Here is a 20,813-nt window from a genome sequence, read left to right as displayed (position 1 = left end):
TTGGTGTGGTTAATTTTCCTGTGACATACAATAGGCATACCATATTTGAAGAAACAAAGAAGTTTGTGTAAAACAACATATATTGATAAATTAAATGCTTGATGTGGTTTGCCAATATTGGGATGATCAAGAAATTAAGTGAAAAGTGGCGGATATGCACTACTTTTATAGATATCAATAACGCATGTCATGGGATTTTTATTCCTAGTCTAATATTGATTGTTTTGTAGATGGTATATCATGTTGTGAATTATTAAGTTTTATGGATAGGTACTGGATATAAACAAATTTGCATGCATTTAGTGAATGAAGATAAAATAACTTACAGATGAAATGACATTTTTTTTTGTTATTGGATCATGTTATTTTGGATGATACTAGGGACGAGAACAAGTAAAATGGAGACCGGTTTCATGATCTCATACCTAATTTTAGAGAAAAAAATTATTTTTATATTAAAATTTAACGAGTATTAAATTTTTGTCTCATCTCTATTTTTACCAGATATATACTTATATTCATATCCATTTTCTTACTATTTCAATATCAATTAATTAATTTTATAAAATAATAAAAATTATTGTAAAAAAATATAATATTATTAAATATTTAATATTAAAAAATATATTTTTACTTTTAATATAAAAAATATATATTTGTATACATTTCGGAACATGTTCGATCCACGTACATAAAAAATCATAAGCTACTCAAAACATGTTCAATTTTAATATACACAAAAAGAAATGTATATTTAATTTTATCCGACTTTAAATCAAGCCTGCATTAGTGGTGAAAAAGAATTAGAACATTCTATATATATTTTAGAATTAAAATAAGGGAAAAATACGAATGAGAAGTCTGACTAGAAAATCCACTTATCTTTTTTTCCCTCCTTTGGCTTAGTATATATATGGTCCTAGAAAGAGGTAGTATGACGTAGCTTTTTCTTTTTATCATCATCATTTTGTATTTGAAAGCTAAGTTACTAAATACTTTCTAAGTTGTTCACGCACTTATCCACAATGTACTGATCCTGCACGGAAACCTCAACTTTTTTTATCTAGAAATGTGAAAAAACATAAATAAATGTAGCATTGTTTGTTCTCGTTCTTCAAAAGAATCCTCAATATTTAACTTCTTTTCTTAATGTTCCTTCAACAATCTATGGCTACACTAGCATTGAGTTATACATATGGGAGCTTAACATGAAAATTGGAAATGATTAATTAATAGAATCAAGAATGATATAAATCTTGTTCAGTATTGCTTTTTCGATTTTGATAACAAACCTTTATTTTATTTGATATGGCCCAACATTAGAGTCTTCGAAAAGACATATATTGTTGTCTTAGAGAACTCATGCAATATCCTTCAATAAGCTTTTAATTTGGATTATTATTTTTTTCAATTTTTCATTAGTTTTTAACCAACAGATGTAAAATCTATTGAATTTATTATATAATGATCTCTAATATAGTGATGATTAAACTTTATATGTTTTTTTTTCTATAATTTATGATGAGATTTTTACTAAAAGTTTCAAGTTATCGAGTTTCATTACACAAAAATACTGAAATTGTCAAAAGCATCTTTAAATAACATTTAGGTGAAAGTTCGAGAGTAAGAGAAATGAATAATGAGAGAGATGAAACAAAGAGATGACAATAATAACAAAATTTTAATTTATTAAGTATTACATGTAAAAATTATGTAGAGAATTCCACTGCGAGACAAGAAAGGAGGAAGAGAATGTGGAATTAGAATTTTAGAGTTTTTAATAAATTTGTAATGAAGGATGAAATGGGATATAAAATTATGGGGGTGTAGGATAAAAAAAGGAGGTGCAGGAAGAAAAAAGATTCAGAAAAATGTCCTTAAATGTGATACTAGATCAAATTAAACAAGAAGAAAGAGAAATCAATAAGATGCATAATCATCCTAATTTTCTTAAAGTTTTTGTAATTTGTATAATATATATATAACACGTATATTAGCATAATACTTTAAGTAGATTGTAATGGTAGATAATAAATATAAACGAAATTTAACTAACATGTTTTCTAAAAATAGCTTTTCTTGTAATCTTTATTTTGAAGATAATGTTATTATTATTTATAGTAATCTTTATTTTTTATATAATTTTTTTATTTTTCACAACATTCGATTTTTCTTTTTTAAAATAAAAACACAATATTTGAGTACCACTTTTCAGTAAGATTTTTCTTTTATTATTCATCATTGTTATTTTGAAAGTTATAATAAAAGATTGAATTTAAATTAAAAGATGTAACCTAAAAATTAAAGAGTATATATATATTCATCATTAATTTGTATATTTTTCTTTATTATTTTATTGTTTGTGACGACATTGTTGGACTCAAATGCTTTTCTAAACTTGATAAAGAGTATATGAAATAGTTAACCAAATTATAAAGAAAATGGTTGAAAAATGTATCCCCGATCTGAGAGGGAGCAGGAATTGGACACAGGCATAGACGAGAATGTCTCCGAAGCTCCCTTCAAATCTCTTACCATGGCTCATCGTACTAACATTTGCAACCTTCTATTTCTTCTCTACATTCCTCTCTCTCCACACTTTCTCTTCTTCCACAACCTCACAATCACTCGCAATCTCCAAATGCAATCTTTTCACCGGCCACTGGGTCTCCGATCCTGCCCGCACCCCTCTCTACGACCAAACATGCCCTTTCCACCGTAACGCCTGGAACTGCCTCCGAAACGAGAGGCAAAATATGAGCTTCATCAACTCCTGGAAGTGGGTGCCCCGGAACTGCCACTTGAATCGGATCGACCCGTTTCGCTTTCTGGGTCGGATGAGGAACAGGAACATTGGGTTTGTTGGGGACTCCCTCAACGAGAATTTCTTGGCTTCTTTTCTCTGCGTTCTCAGGGTCGCCGATGAGGGAGCCAAAAAGTGGAAAAAGAAGGGTGCTTGGAGGGGTGCATATTTTCCCAAATTCAATGTCACCGTCGCTTATCACCGTGCCGTTTTGCTCTCCAGATACCAGTAATATTCTCATCAACCAATTTTTCATTCTTTTGGGTTCAGATTATTGCAAATAGATATGTACTACTTTGTTTTACATGAAGGGGGTATGTAATGTAACTCTTTGCCAGATAGTTTGTATGTGCATTTCACCTGAAGAGGTGGTGGCGAGTATGGTGCTCTATTTCAAGTTTAAAGCTTAATTTTGGATAGATGCTGTAAGAGTTAGCTTAGATCCTTAGAGATTGGTTGACGTACTGAAATTTGGTGTGAAATTTATATTTGATAGCAACTGGCTTATATGGTACTTTTGGATATTTTTATCCAAACAATCCTCTATCCTACTTGTATGTTGTTGTTGGTTGATAGTTTTAGCTATATTTGCGAATTGGATATTTCCTTTTTGGAGTTTTTATCCTACACATAATGCAGCTTATTTTATGGATTAGAAAAACTTATAAATATGGACTGTAGCACTGTTTTGAGGATTGTTTATGATTATGCATTAGTACTTAGAAACACAGAAATATAACCGCTGCAGCTGAACAATACATCTCAGAAATCTAAACATATATATTTTATCCACTTATTGAAGATATACAGCACTCCTGTTAAAGTTTCTGCATTGTATTTGTGTGAAAAAAAAAAATCACTTTTCTGTGCATCATACTAAATTAGTAATTCCTTTATGCATCCCTACCAAAACATGCATCATACTACAATATATGCATGAATCTGAACAAAGATACATGAAGATTCTTACTCTTCACATTTCCTATTTTAGGATTTTAGAAGTAGATGTGTTTTTATTTTGAGTGTTAAAATGATGTTTATGAATATTAGATTGTTCCTTTAGCTCTGGTTCCAATATCACAAGTGTGTTTAATTTTAATTTTAATTTTAATAGGGCGCAGGCAAGGACAAAAGGGAACTAAGTGTAAGTATATAGGGGCAGCCACCACTCCTAGAAAGTTAAAAAGACTATAGCATTTACTGTAAAAATAAAGTTTCGCCCACTTTAATATTTGGCTCTTGGTATCAAGTCCATTTGTCACTAGGTTTGGGTAAAACTTTGCTCCCCTACCATTGTTTTCTGATTTTAGTTAGGTAATGATGATTAATGGAGTAAATGTTTCCTAAAACTGAACTTTATATAATTTGGGATTAAAGATTGGCATTCGACAAAGCTAACCAACTTGGTTTCCCTTCTTATATTTTGTTTGGCTACGCTATTTGCAGTTTCAACTTTCAGTTATTTCTCTGAAATATTTCATCTTTTTATAATTTTCATCCACTAACTCTATCTTAGTTTTAAGTGTTTCCTGTTTCTTGAGTTCTGATTGTCTTATTTTACTATGTTGTTTTATGTCATTTTGAAAATGGAAACCTTATGAGCTCATTACTGATTAAACAAAGGTGGCAGCCAAAACAAGCAAAAGGTGGGATGCAAGATGGATCAGAAGGCTTTTATCGAGTTGATGTTGATGTTCCTGCTGATGATTGGGCTAAAATTGCTGAATTCTATGATGTTCTGGTGTTTAATACTGGTCACTGGTAATTGTTCTTTGTTTTCTTGAATTTTGTAATTTCTGGATGATGCACTACCACTTAAATAAAATTGAATTTCACTGCTTATATATGATATGTTTAAGAGTTGTTGAATGAATGATCAACTCCTTACTCACAACGCATATACAGGAGTAAGCATGAATGAATTAAATAAGTGATAATATTAATTGTTAAAAAATTGAAAAGAGCTCAAAGAGGATTACTTGTATTGCTACATATTTTTTATGAAACTGGTTTGGGTCTAATTTTTTTTAGCTTGCCTCTGTAATCTTATGAACTGTTCCAATGATTGAATGTACATAGTTACTTGATTTGGTGTTGAATAGGTGGAATAATGACAAATTTCCAGAAGAGAAGCCTCTTGTCTTCTATAAAGCAGGACAGGCAATAGTTCCACCTCTTGGGATGTTGGATGGACTCAAAGTTGTTCTTGCTAATATGATCACATACATTGAGAAAGAATTTCCTAGAAACACCCTTAAATTCTGGAGATTACAATCCCCAAGACACTTTTATGGTGGTGACTGGAATCAAAATGGGAGCTGCTTGTTCAACAGGCCCCTTGAGGAGAATGAGGTGTGTATTTCTGAAACTCGCCTGCATTTTTTTGTCTCCTAGGTAAAGTCTTTTCTTTTTTTCTTCTTTGCGATGCTAATCACTTTCATGGCATCCCAATTTGTTATGCTATAAATTACTACAATTTACAACTTACTTTTATGAATTTCTCCCTCATGTACCTCTGTAACACAGTCTCGCAAAAGTACATCCAACCATGGGTGGCAGTCAATAAAACTTTTTAGAATTAAATATGTTTTTGTTCCTAAATTTGAACGTGAATTCGTCCGTGCACCAAACTTTGATATATTTTGGTCCTTGAATTTTAAAAATAAACAAATATAGTCATTTTAACCCAATAGCATTAGTTTTTTTTGTTTGTTAACCAGTGTTTCAGACTGACATTTGAACTGGAACATGTCAATGTTGTAAATCGCTCAAATACCAATCTGAAACGTATTCTACACGTAAAAAAATATAACGCAATTAGAATAAAAAGATTATATCTATTTATTTTTCATGTTTAGGACAAGAACAAATTTCAATTTCAAATATAAGTTTAAGGTCTAAAAACATATTTAAGTCAAGTTTTTATTTTAAACGACTTGAATGTTTCACTTTTTCTGAGGAATGATATACTAATTAATACCTGGACAGCTTGACTCATGGTTTGAACCCAGGAACAACGGAGTTAACAGGGAAGCAAGACTATTGAATGAGGTGATTGAAGAAGCATTACAAGGCACAAACATTCACTTGCTTGACTTAACTCATTTAAGTGAGTTCAGAGCTGATGCTCATCCAGCAATTTGGTTAGGAAGGAAGGACGCAGTTGCAGTATGGGGTCAGGATTGCATGCATTGGTGTCTGCCTGGTGTTCCCGACACATGGGTTGATATATTGTCTCAGCTGATCCATGATGGCTTAGAAAAGAGGTGATGGGCCATTGAAAGTGAAGAAGCTGTTCCAATGGAATGATACATAGCATGAACAGAAAACTTCCTCGGTTATGTTGTGTTGGGGGCCATGCACCCAAGTTCTGGGACCAGGATACCAGAATTTTGGGTTGTGCTTCATATGTGCAAGGCTGATCTTGGTTGGAAGAAAAGCTGCAATGGAGGAAGGAAGAGACTAATTGGTCGATCATATGCTATACTGAACAGACCCGATCTAAATGCCATTCATCATAGGGTCTTAACTTGTTAAATTCTAGCAGTAACTCCTTTCATTCAGATTATTTTATGGATATTATTAGTGGTAAAAAAAATCTAAATTCTTGAATCTTCTGTTCAAAATTTCGATATCTTGTAAGATGTTCCATATTTTACCTCAGACTAACTTTGTGAATGAAAATTTTACACGAAATGAGTGCATTCTCACACTTTCTTCATGTATCTAAATGTTTAAAATCATTATTTTATCTTTTGTTAAATTGATTTTCAGATTATATTTCAGAAAATTTTCAGAACACCTGGAATTTTTGAAATATGACTTCTAAAACAGGATGTCTGTAATAAAATTTCTAAAATTGGAGTTTTAGAATGCATGAAATGTATTTTGGGACAAATTTGTAGAATAAGCTTTAATACCTTCCAGATTGAGTTTTCTGGAATACACTTTCCTCAACAAACTTTTCAAATATATAAGGCTGTTGCTTCCTACACCCATCACATGTTGACCAATCTAATTGTAATAAAATGAATTGAAGAAGGTACATCACTATATTCATTTTTTTAATATTTTTTATCGTAATAAACAATAATAAAGTTAATAATAATTTATTTATTATTATAATTATAAATTAAATATAAATCATTTATAATTTAATTTGAAGATTTTTTATTTATTTTGTAGATAATTTTTTAATTTAAAACTTTTTAAATTTAAAATAAAATGTCAAATTAAGAAAAACGTTTAATTTAAAAAAGAAATTGAAGATGAAACTGGTAAAATAATGATTTTAATTTAAAAAAAAATATTTACTTAAAAAGTAAAATTAGAAAAAAAAATATGGATAGCATAAATATTTTAACAGGTGTTTAAAAGGTGAAGAGTCTATAAGATGATAACATAAAAAGAAAATTACTCTTTCAATTATTTAATTACATTCACACTTCATGACTGATCTTATCAAAAACAAATGTTTGAATACTTTAAACTAAAGTATTTTTTTTATAAAATGTTTTATTCATTTAATTACAACCTTAAATATTTTTAACAATTTCAATAAAAGTTATAATTAGTTCCTCAATCAACTGCGAGAAAGACTCGAGAAAGAAAACATTTGGAAAAAATAAAATGTGAGAAGCTTTACTTTTTGTGTTACACTGGTTATACGAGAGAAAAGTCAATTTGTGGCGTCAACGCGCACATAATGACTTCACCATTTTACCCTTTTAATGTAGGATAACAAACATTAAAGTCAACTACAGTTGTTTACAATAATTATTATTTTAAAGTCAACTAAAGTTTAGCTTTGAAAAAAAAGTCAAAATTTAGGTGCTTTTGTCAGTATTTTATAATCCAGACTAACGTGGGAGTTTTTGAATTCATTATTAAATACATATAGGGAATGTCATAAAAATAACTTCAATATACCAAAACTCACGAAATTTTTGGGATAAAAAGTATATTAGTATAAAAATATACAAGCTACTCCACAGTTAATATTCTTTGAAATAAACAATTTTAATTCTACCACAATAAAATATTATTTGTTAAACAGATTCTATCAATTAAAAATTAAGAAACTTTGAGTTAATATAAATTTAGTAAAAAGTAACTTTAACTTTTGAATTTAAATTTTTATGTTTTATGTTTACTTTTATTTTAAGCACTTTTCACGTTAACTATTCTTAATTATTCATAGCGATATTATGAAAAATAATTTCAAAAAAGGAAAATAATTGTTATTTTAAAACAAAAACTGAAGTGTTAACACTTAGCCTAAGTAGTTTCTAAATTTCAAGCTATTCTTTGGAATGAAAATGTCTACCTCTAAAAGCAGACATGTCTCTCAGTCCTTCATGAGAAGGGTAGGTCGAGTTAAAATTTTTAACCTATTAATCTGTTGTGGTCTGGTTTGCCTAACTCATCAAACTGACGGGTCAAAGACTGGTTTTGCCAACCCATTTTTTTTATGTTTAAAAATTAAAAATAATTTAAAAAATAAATTTTTATATTATGTAAACAAATATATATATATATATATATAATTTATAAACAAAAATTTAAAAAAAAGTGACAGACCAATCCATCGACCCGTCCTAAGACGAGACGGGTTGCAATATTCAACCTGTTTGGTTGTGACGAGTCAGCTCAACCTAGTCTGTTTTTGATTAGTGAAGAACAAGACAAGTCAAATCGGATATAACTTATCCGGTTTGACACCCTACTTCCAAGTTACTTCTTTTTTTCATAAAAAGAATGTGAGTTAGGGATTTAGAAGAAAATAAAGATAATTTTAAACAAAAATATAAATTTGTGGAAGAAATTTATACTTTATCTAACTGTCTAAAATTATATATTTAAATTGGTCCGTGAAAACAAGTGTTTTGAATTATAAGTTCTAGTTAAAAAAATTACGTAAAAGGATTACTAAAAGATTCATTAACTTAAATTTACATATAAATTCTTTGTAAATATTTAATATTTAATACGCAGATAAATACTTCTCTTCATATTTGCATAAAAAACTTATAAAATAGATGAATTATTCAAGTATGTATTTACATGTATTTATACTCATACAATCCCATGAAAATATGGTAATGCTAAGTGGATAAGGATGAATCTTGTTCACTAATTTGTAGTAAATCAAAATAAATAATTTTAATTAATTTATTATAATTCAAATTAATCATTTTTTTAACCTTTAGCTGAGGTTAATAGCATGAATGACGTTTAAAGTGGATATAAAATGACGTGGGAAAAAAATAAAATACAGGATTTTGTGTGTTACTTTTTTTTTATTGAATTGCATAAATCTAACAATTAGGTATTGAATTTTAATTCACTTATACTAAATTCATTCATGTGTGTGTGATTTTATTTATGAAATTAATACATCATTAATATTTATATAAATATATATTTATAAACTATCGTATCAATTTTATTTTGTATGATATATTATTTTCTAAACTATATCAAATTTATAATATAGAAGTGAATTAATTAGATTAAATTGAAGAATTAATACATTGATGTCGTGTTTCACTATGAAAAGAAAAATAAAAAAACTATGCACCGAAAGTAAAGTAATTTTATAGTATCCTTTGTTACAAAACGTAAAGTAAATTTGTCGATATTTAAAATAAACATCTTAAAGGAAAGTTAAAGTAATTTTATATTGTCATTTATTACGAAACACTTGTAAAGTAAGTTGGTTGATTTTACAATAAATATTTTTAAAGTCAATTAATGGTTATTCATGACTATTAAAATCATATTGTAAAGCAATTACAAACTTCTTTTAGAACATTCTTTTTGTAAAAAGTTTAAAACATTTTAATTACCTCAATTATGTCAGATTAGGAGAAATTAGATAAAAATTTCTGATGATAAACTAAAATCAGTTCATTTGTAAAGGAGATATTCTTGTATAAGCATGGTCATAACATGTTATTTTCACGCACAACCAATAAAAAATACATTTTATAGAATAAAACAATTTGGAAAAAAATAAAAAATGTGATTCTCAATTATATTTTACCTTTCATATCAAGTTCATATTAAATTTGTAACAACTTCTTTAAATTTTTTTCTTAAAAGTTCTTACGAAAGTTATTAAGAGATAGGTTTAAACTAAGTTTATCAAAATAAATCTATAATCTGATTTAGTGAAAAATAAAATCTTTGTCTCCCATCTGACATTGGTCTGTAATACATATCGTATTTTGCGTCCATTAGTTTGAATATATTAAAATAAACACCATGGATTTCATGTGTAACTGGGATCTCCAATAAATTTATTCATAACGTGCACAAAATGGAAAATGAATATTATTGTCATTGAATGAACAAGTGTGTGCTGTAGAGAAGGTTCCGACGATGGTTTCAGAAAACACGTACCTCAATAAAAATGTGGAAAATTTCAACTGATCCCAGAAGCAAAATTAGCCATACAAGGCATGGACGGCAATCATGTACGAACAAAATTCCCTTTACTGTTCTCTCTTGAGAGCACCGGCCATCCATCGATGCTCTGAACCATGAATTCTAACGAAAATTGAATTAAAAAAGTTCAAATCTTTTACATAATTTTGTTGTGTTATTCTTTACTGTGTCTTCAAAATCATTATACATCCGTGTATTTTAAAGACATAACAGAAGAGCAAAGAACAACACAGAAAACTGCAGAAGTTAATCTAAATTTATGAAAAGAGTTTATTCAAGATTGTTAAAGAATACTCACACTCATCCAATTATCATGAAAATCTCCTACAACTGTCATCAATATTGTAGTATCTAACCGTCCAAATTTGTAACAAAAATGACTAGAAGATAAACAGTATATGAGATCAAAACCAAAATTCAAATTAAGACATTTGAACATACATAGATTCGTATTTATACTCCGCTTAACATTGATGTTATTATAAAAATACAAGAATCATCTGTTCTCATGAGGATCATGACTTTACAACTGCCTCTATATCAAGCTCATTGAGAAAGAATACAATACGTATTCAGTTGGAGCATCAATGTCTAATTACTTCTGTATTATGTTAAAAATAATTGAAAGAATTAGCCTACAAAGGCCTCAATCTACTACTTTAGTGTACAAAATGGCGGGGTTGCAGTCCCCAAAGGAATCAAATTAAACTAAACCAATTGAAGAGTCTACTTCTTAGCCCGTTCCATCTTATCTCTGATCTTTTCTTCCAACAATGATACTTCTGTCTCAAGATCATACATTCTGTTAATGGCACGCATATTCTCAAGCACTTCACTCTGACTATTATGATTCTTATTATCACACCTCAGGTGCTGCATGGGACCTTGAAGTACCTTATTCACAATACCCATACTAAGGGCATAAATTGCATCTTTCTGTTCCTTTGAGACATCATTACCCATCTTCGACAAACACTTCTCCATCTCAGAGGCTCTTATCCTCTCAACGTAGGCTCTGAACTTCTTAATGGTAGGAGCAGTTTCCAGAGAGTCTTTCCATGCTTCAAATTTATTCAACTCCTCCATGATAATTTCCCTGGCTTCAGCAGCTTTCTGAAGTCTGTCCTCCTTGTTAGCTGCAACAACTTCCTTCAGATCATCCACATTGTACACATGTGCAGTCTCCAGATCTGAAACACCTGCTTCCACATTCCTTGGAATAGATATATCAACAAACAGCCGTCTTCTACCATGAGTAGCCAGAGGAAGCTTCTGCACATTCTCTACAGTGAACAATGGCGATTCAGATGCCGTGCTGGTGAAGATCACATCAGCTTCAGCAGCACATGTCAGCATTTCTGAAATCGGTCTAAACACTATCTCAACATCCTTCAACTCTCGCTGAATGGCTTTAACTTTCTCTTCACTCCTATTAACAACAACCATTCTTTTGCACCCTTTAGCAGCCAAATGCTTGATCACAAGCTTCCCCATTTTCCCTGACCCAACTACCAACATTCCAGCATCAGCAAAGGAAGAATCTGGAAGCTTCATCAGTGCAAGCTCCACAGCCGCCGAGCTAACAGAGACCGATCCAGATGAAATGTTTGTCTCAGTTCTAACCCGCTTCCCCACAGAGATCGCGTGCTTGAACAAACCACTTATTTTTCTATCAAAACCAGGCACTCCCTGTCCAGTTTTTACAACCTGCTTCACCTGAGCAAGAATTTGACCTTCCCCAAGAACAAGCGAGTCAAGCCCAGCTGCCACTTCAAAGAGATGATGTGTAGCATCCGCATTATACAGCAAAACTTGGTGCTCACGAAGGTCAGGTATTGAAACTCCACTTACCTAAACAAAAACACGACCATGAATTTTCTATACAAACATAAATAAGAACACAAGGATAAATCACCTATTTCATCCCTAACCATTCCCGAAACCAAGAAAATTAATAGAAAATAATCCCAGAATAAAAATCCACCAATCACATTTACCCAATCAATATATGAATTCATTCAAGCAATCATGTTAACATATGTTCCGGAAACAAATGGTGAGTGATTAAGTTTAGTAACTAAACCAAACCAAACCACTAGTGGTTTCAAGGATTTATTTAGACTTTTCCGGATTTTCAGATCCATGCAACACAATTAGCCAACAGAACATTCATAACTTTTACGAGTATAATATAATATAATATAATATACCTTAGACATCCAATCAGTAACTTCCTTAACACCACGGTGCTGAGAGAGCGCGACAACATAGATCTCCATGCGGTTGCAGGTGCTGAGAACAGCGGCTTCTTCAATGTGGTTGAAAGCGCAAAGGTCCTTAATAACCTGAGGCCACCGATCCTCTGGGATCGCAAGCTTCTCACGCATCTCAACGGGAGCAGTGTGGATGTTAAGCCCTATGCAGACAATGCAACTCTTTTCCTTCGTATATCCTGACACAAACACAACAAAACAACCCATCAACTTCATCTCCATACCCGATAACAATCATCTATCAAATTTAAATTTTGACAAATTTGCGAATGAGGAACCAAGGACGACGACTTACTGTCGGCAGCGGAAGCTTTGAGCAACTCGAGGGCCGAGGGCTTGGAAGCGACGACGTTTTGGGGAAGGGAATTGTTGTTGTCGGAAAAGAAGGGGCAGGCGGCTTTGACGGAAAAGCGCGCGCGAGAGAAAGAGAGTTGGGAGGGCGGGGGGCGGATGAAGCGGCGGAAGCGGGTGGAGGAGGTGGTGGCAGTGGCGGCGGAGGAGGATCCAGCCAGGGCCGCCATTAGAGTTGGTGAAGGATTGAGATATGAAAAACGAAGAGAATGAGAAAAGGAAGAGAGTGTGTTGAAGAAATAGAGCAATTGATAGGTGCGCTTCGTTTGACCAACCAAAAAGTGGGATTGCCTTCTCCACGCGCCCTCACCGACCCATTCTATAACCACTTAGTTGGACCAAGCTCCAATATCTTTTCCATCTTATTATTATATTATCATTATCATTATCTTCTTTAACTAATTTTTCACCAAACAAAAACTTATTATTTCCAGAAAATAAATATAATTGCATTCCAAATATTTCTACTCCCGTTTCTTAAATTTTTAAAATACATCGCTTCTAGTATTTCAGATATATTTTATGTAGTTTGGAAAATGGTTTAGTAATGCTCAGAAGATATATTTTAGATACCGAAAATATCTTTTATCTTCCTCCTGAAATAGATAAACAAAATTAACAATTCTAGATACCCAAAACATGTTTTATCTTTTATCTTTTTTTTTTCTGTCTAAGAGATAAACATATTTTATCTTTTGGCTTTTTTTTTCTATCTCTCTTTTAAGAAGATAAAAAAATTAAACATTTTACATACCTATAACATACTTCATCTTTTATCTATTTTTTATCTTCCTTCTAAAAGAGATAAAAAATAATTAAAAACTTTAGATATCCAAAATATAGGTTATCTCTTATCATATTTTTGTAATATTCGGATAAAACAATATGGAAAATATATTTAGTCTTTTAATTATTTTTTATCTCCTTAAAAAATATAAATAAATAAATAAATATATTAGTCACCAAACACGTATTTTATCTTTTATCTATTATTTTTATTTTTCTTCAAAGAATGTAAAAAAAGAATTAAACATTTTACGTACCTAAAACATATTTCATCTTTTATATATACTTTTATCTTCCTTCTAAAAGAGAAAAAAATATAAAAAATTTATATATCGAAAATATGTTCTATCTATTTTCCTTTTAATCTTCGTTTTAGAAGAGATAAAACTATTACAAATATTACATACCCAAAATATACCTGATGTTTTATCTTTTTTTATCATCCTGGTAAAAGAGATAAAGAATTTAAAATATTAGATACCTAAAACGTATTTTATCTTTTATCTATTTGTTTTATCTTTTCTTTAAGAAGATAAAAAAAAAAAAAAAACATTTCAAAGCATACTTCATATTTTAGCTATTTCTTTTATCTTCCTTCTAATCTAAAAGAGAAAAAAAATATTTAAAATTTTAGATATCCAAAATATAGGTTATCTTCTATTGTTTTTTTATTATCATTTCCAGAGATAAAAGTACTACAAATGTTAGATACTCAAAATATATTTGATCTTTAATCTATTTTTTATATGTTCTTGTTAAAAGAGATTAAAAAAAATAAACATATTAGATACTCAAAACGTATTTTATCCGATCTATTTTTCTTTATCTTCCTTCTAAAAGAGATAAAAAAAAAGTATAAAGTTTAGATAACCAAAATATAGGTTATCTTTTATCTATTTTATTTTATTTTCTTGCTCAAAGAGATAAAACAATACAAATAAACAATCCTATTTTATCTTTTTTATTTTATTTTATTTTATTTTATCTTCCTTTAGAGAAATAATCAATCTTAAATTATCTTATGTTTGATTAACAATAATAACCTTATCATAAGTTGATGCAAACCATATTTTAAAAGTAACTTTAAATAATTATTCATAATTTTCTTATCATTTAATAGTTTTAATAAGTACCCATATCTAAGCATCAAATTAGTAAGGAATTGAAGATAAAATAAAAATTAATTATTTCAAAGTTTTTATGTAATAATTTAATTTCTTTAAGTTAGTTTTAAAAACAATAAGTTAATTATTTTTATAAAAGTCCATCTAAAATTTTTACATAAATTAATTTTATTGTATTAAAGTTTGTGCATCTTCTTATTTCTTTCGCATATGTCCCTCAAAAAGAATATTGTATCATAAGACATCTCACGCCTTAAATTAGTTTTAAATCTCACAAAATTAAAGTACATAAAAGTACACGCTGGACAAAGGAGAATAAATATGGTTTTTTTCCCAAACTGGTGCAATTTAATTATGTATTTCCTGAAATGGTGCAAATCTTTTTAAAATTCTAGCAAAGGGTAAGTCGTGCCATGATGGTGCGATTTAAATATGAAGAAGTCGTGCCAAAATGAGGCGATTTTAATTAAAATGAGTTGAAGTCGTGCCAACACGGAGAGACTTCTGTGTTATGAAGAAGTCGTGCCATATTGAGACGACTTTAATTAACATTTTAAGCAAAGTCGTGCCAATATGGGAAGACTTCAGTATTAAATTGTTAATGAAGAAGTCGTCTCATATTGGAGAGACTTCAGTGTTGTATTGATAATGAAGAAGTCGTACCATATTGGGACGACTTTAGTTCGAATAAAAATTAAATATTTTTTAGTCGTACCATGTTTGATGTGCAGGAGATTTCCACTCCTCAACTTGGACGTCAACCAATGTCATACATTGTTAAGTTATCTGAGTGGTGGTGTGACTACGGGGAGTTTCAAGCTCTTCACCTACCTTGTACTTATGTAATGGCTATTTGCTCATCCTTCCATTTACAGCCTTCAACATTCGTGGACCCTGTCTATAGTCTCCAAAATATTTTCAAGGCCTATGAGGTGCAATTTCAGCCTGTTCAAAATGAAGATTATTGGTCTACTTATACTGGTCCAAGTTTAATGCCTGACCCTCACATGCGACACAACAAACCAGGAAGACGAACTAAAACTCGTATCCACAACGAAATGGACCATTCGTTGCCAAATAAACCAAAGAAATCTTCTTTTTGCAGAAGTATTGGTCATAATAGAAGCAACTGCCCAAATAAATAGTGAAATTTTATTTTATGTAACTCTCGTATCTTTGGTTTACCAACTTTGTTGTTCACTTTTATTTTAATATATATCAACTAAAAAATTATTGGATCTTATATATTTGTTATTAAAAAACTCTTTTTTTTTCTTTTCTTTACTTTTTTATATCTCGGTACAATACAAATTTTAACTTTTTTATTCAATTTAATTTTATCATAATTCAATATTTTTTATCTTTTCAATTTTTCTTTGTTATTCACTTACAATTATGAAGTCGTGCCATTATGACCAGACTTCCTTTATACCGAAAACACTAAAGTCGTGCCATAATGACAAGACTTTCTTGAAACCTAATACTGAAGTCGTGCCATTATGGCAAGACTTTCTTAATAATCCAATATTGAAGTCGTGCCAATATGGCAATACTTTCTTAAAACCCTAATACTGAAGTCGTGCCATTATGGGAAGACTTTCTTAAAACCCATTACTGAAGTCGTGCCAATATGGCAAGACTTTCCTTGTTATGAAGTCGTCCCATTATAGGACGACTTTGATTATTCTCGTAATTAATTTAAGTGAAGTCGTCTCCGATTGGCACGACTTCATGAAAAATATTGAAGTCTCTTCAATTTGAGACGACTTCAGCTCAAATTAACCAAAGTCGCCTTAATTTGGCACGACTTCTTTAAGATGAAGTCGCTCCATTTTCTCACGACTTACCTCTGCCGGGAATTAAAAAAAAATCTGCACCATTTTAGGAAATTGGAAAAAAAATTGCACCACTTTGGGAAAAAAACCAATAAATATTTTCAACCACCAACAAAAATGAAAACAAACAATTTTTTTATAACAATGAAGTCGTAGTTACAATAAAAAGGGATGAAAAATGTGCAACTCAAGAAGATAAATAACATGAACTATGAGAAAATGAAAGACAAGTTTATGAACTACGTTTAATACATCATTAACACGTAATACAAAATTATGAAATATAAGTCATCAATTATTGAATCTTCACATAGAGAAACGATGCAAGATGAAAAAGTAACTAAAATAATGACTTGTTTAAGACTCAATATAAAGGGAGAAAAAGAAGAATCCTGCTACAAGCAAAAATTTGAAATCATTGATTTTTAAGAGATTCTTAATTCTTTTCTTCTTATATTTTTTATACATATTTCTTATTTAGAGCATTTAGACCGGTTAATCTTTGTATGAAGATACAAGTTAATAATACAATCAAATTCAATAGAGTTAATTTAATACACATTTGAAAAAACCTTTCATACAGATCAAAGGTAAGTGAGATAATAATAGTACATAATTTATATTGTTCCACTCAAACAATGTTATGTATTGTTCTCCAAAGTCAAATAACATATTGTTTTACTGTTTAAGGTAACTTGCAAGTATTACCAGTGTCATTTATTACTTATAAAGTACATAATGTTACTCATAATTATTTGAGTACACAAAGTCTTTCTAGGTTGTCCATTAACCTCTCCCTACATAAGTGTCTCTTTTAAGGTATACAATAATAATAAAGTTGTAAATACAAGGTTCACATATGAAATGCATGTTCTCCTTACTTTTAGAGAATTACTTAATATGCAAAGGAAGAATTTTCAATTAAATCTCTCTATAACTTTGTCTTCTAGAAAACGAATTATTGTTCACGCGCTTAAAACTTACATAGCCCTTTATCACGCGAATGTATAATATTGATAATGTCTCTTATTTTTTTTGTTTGTGTGCATTGCTTCTTGCATGGTGGTGATTTCCTTATATAGATGTTTAAAAAGGACTATTGAAGGATTCATACTTTTGGAGTCACTACTTGTTAAAACTTTCTTGGAAGTCATGTCTTTTTGTTGACATCCTTTAACATGTGGAAATGTACTTTGAGGTGGTTGAAACATACTTCTTTACCTCTACAATTAGCTTTGTGTCATGGGTAATACCAAAAAAAGACTTCCATATATTCATAGTTAATACGGTCACCTAGGAACTTCAACCAATTATAATTAGTGTACAATTTTATGGGCATCAAATTATTGCAACTTGTCTAAGCTTTCATCATCATCATCATAATCATCATCATCATCATCATCATCATCATTATCTGATACTGCACTACAATATTTTCAACCAAACCAGAAGATAAAAACTAGACTAGGTAGCCTAAGTTAAATGAACCTTTCATAATTATTATTCTCCTAAGTAACTTTAATGCACTCAATTGGACATAGATTCTAATCATAGTAAGAAAAATTAACTTTTGAAATTTTATGTTTCATCCATACTCAAACATTTAATTGTGTCAAAGTAAAAATTTCGCGTGCATCCACTTTTCCTTGTTTAAAAACAATTTTATTCCTTTGATACCATATGTTCCATATGATTGATATCCATACATCCTTCCATAATTTATTTCCTTTATTATTACTACTTGATAAAAATGTCGTTAGAAATGCATATTTAATTGGTTATGGTGTACAAAATTTATACCTACCCATTCATTACACATGTTCCAAACTTTGTTTACAATTTTTCATGTTAGAGAAAGGTGTGATACAATTTCCTCTTCCAGCCCGCATAACACACAATGCAGTATCTCCTAGTTGCAATCCTTTCCTCCTCAATTTTTTCTTTGTTGCCACTCTATTGGACAATACCCTCCAAGAAAAAAACTTGACTTGATGGAACCACACTTATGCTCCAAAAGATGTTATACATATTTGAGTTTTCCCCAATATTTAATTACACAACTTTATCTATGCAAATTTAACTAAAAACATGTGTTCCTCATCTTCCCATACCCATACATCCTAACCATACATTCCGGATTATACAATTCAAAATGCAAATTTACATTTCGGATTATACAATTCATAATACAAACTTACATTTGAAATTATACAATTTGTAATGTAAATTTATATTCCGAATTGTACAATCCATAATGCAAATTTACATTCCTGATTGTACAATCCGTAATGTAATTTTGCATTCCGGATTATACAATCTATAATATACACAAATTGTGGAATCCGAAACTTTCATTCCACATCTTTCATCGTTAATTTTCATCTTCTTCCTTTTGCTTTATATTATTGTGATCTTTCCATTTGTTTTAATGGATACTTGTGAATGTTATTGAAGGTAGAGGTGGAAGAAGAAGATAGGCCGGAAGTCGAGACGGAGGTGGAGGTGGAAGAAGAAGATGAGATGAAAGTGGGAAAAGATCAGGCGGAGTTGGAGGAGGAAGAAAGTATGAGAGTGTTATGAGAAAGGAGGAAAGGAAGTAAGGAGAAAAGGAGAAAAGGAAGACAAATTTGACTTTTTACCATGTTTATGGGGATGCAGTAAGAAAATACTGGGGTGCAGGAAGAAATTTCCTGGTATTGTCCTACCTTGAATCCTCTTCTAAAGAATCCAAGACAATTGCTTCTTTGTATCCATCAATTTCTTTCTGCACCTCATCAATTTTCAAAAATGATCATTTTAGCCTTATTCAAGTGACTACTACATTATTAATTTCCAAACAGGATTTTTGGAATAAGATTTCCAAAATTTTCAGAATAACATTTCCGGAACAAAATTTTCCAGAATAGAATTTCTGGAATAAAATTTTTGAAACACGATTTTTCAAGAGTGAAATACATTCCAAAATATGTTTTGGGGAACATATTTCTTTTTCAAAATGAATATAATACCTTTTGGAATAAATTTTCCATAATATTCCTACACGAAATGTATTTCGGAAAAAGTTTTTCAGAACACATGAAATATTTTTCGGAAAAAACTTTCTGAAATAAGTTCTTTTAACATTTTCTCTCTTCTTTTTCTTCTATGTAGGGATGCAGTGATAGTGGTGAACGATGACAATGGTGGTATGTGCAAGTGCAATGGTGAAAGATATTTGAGTATTTTTCTACGTGCAAGCTGATTACAAAAGTATGGTCTATTTATCTCAGTAAACTGTTGCCAAATTACAATTTTGTTCAGTTTATTTAGTTTCATTCATAATCGTGATTATCTCATTTAAGAAAACATTAAATTCTGGTTCAATTCTTGTAACATACAAGTAGTTTTTTCCTGCACCTCCATAAATTCCTTCCTACACTCCATATGAAAGAAAAAATCCATTTTGCCTTTTCAGGAATATACAATTCATAAGGCATTAATTATTGACTATCACACACAATGTAAAAGTAATTTGGCATTCGGATTGTGAAATTAAGAGACCATTTTTTTCATTTAATTTTTTTTTTCAGGAATTATATAATTTGAGTGTCAATGACTCTTAGATTATACAATATAAAAATTTCTTGGATTGCAATCTGAAGTCAAAATTTCGAGAATGTATAATTTAAAAGTTTTTTTCTACTTTCAAATTATGTAATTAAAAATTATTTTGTTATAAAAAAATATTTCTTGGAAAGGTCATTTTTAGTTTTTGAAATGCACAATCCGTCCGAGAGTAATCTTTATTTTATAGTTACACAATTAAGAAGGAACAAAATGAGATTTTTTCTATATGGAGATGAAAAAAGAAAATTATGGAGATGCAAAATGAAATTAATATATATATATATATATATATATATGTATATGTATATGTTAATTAAAATATATATTCCTATGTTAATTAGATTTTCTTATGATAAATACAAGTTTCAATTGAATTAAAACAAAGATAAAACATATACAAAACTAAATTTGGATAACAATTACGTATTTTATTAAAGAGAAGGATTAAATGTTTCTATTTTAAAACAAGAAATTATTTATTAAGCAAAATACAGTAAAATTAAATTTAAGCATGTAATATTCTCTTTGGGATAATGACATGGAAAATAAAGCCACATGGAAAATGCGTGCCGTCTGACTTTAAGAA

General features: G+C 30.1%; 2 protein-coding genes across 2 annotated transcripts; one reads left to right on the top strand and one right to left on the bottom strand.

Annotated features, from left to right (window-relative positions):
- Positions 1 to 2,440: 2,440 nt before the first annotated feature.
- On the top strand, positions 2,441 to 6,505 carry LOC114175970 (protein trichome birefringence-like 12). The gene is made up of 4 exons (XM_028060835.1): positions 2,441 to 3,031; positions 4,427 to 4,564; positions 4,906 to 5,155; positions 5,792 to 6,505. The coding sequence occupies exons 1-4, from the start codon at positions 2,505 to 2,507 to the stop codon at positions 6,071 to 6,073; spliced, it is 1,197 nt and encodes a 398-aa protein (XP_027916636.1). The 5' UTR covers positions 2,441 to 2,504; the 3' UTR covers positions 6,074 to 6,505.
- A 4,193-nt stretch (positions 6,506 to 10,698) lies between these two features.
- Positions 10,699 to 13,134, bottom strand: LOC114179664 (glutamyl-tRNA reductase 2, chloroplastic-like). Its single transcript, XM_028066076.1, has 3 exons — positions 12,821 to 13,134; positions 12,463 to 12,704; positions 10,699 to 12,103 (listed from the first exon to the last, which is right to left on the bottom strand). Exons 1-3 carry the CDS (start codon positions 13,044 to 13,046, stop codon positions 10,979 to 10,981), a joined length of 1,593 nt encoding a protein of 530 aa, XP_027921877.1. The 5' UTR covers positions 13,047 to 13,134; the 3' UTR covers positions 10,699 to 10,978.
- Between the last annotated feature and the right edge of the window lie 7,679 nt (positions 13,135 to 20,813).

This window comes from Vigna unguiculata, chromosome 3 (assembly GCF_004118075.2).
Source record: "Vigna unguiculata cultivar IT97K-499-35 chromosome 3, ASM411807v1, whole genome shotgun sequence".
NCBI lineage: Eukaryota > Viridiplantae > Streptophyta > Magnoliopsida > Fabales > Fabaceae > Vigna > Vigna unguiculata.
Note: the sequence above shows the minus strand (reverse complement) of the source record. Positions and strands in the feature narration are given on the sequence as shown.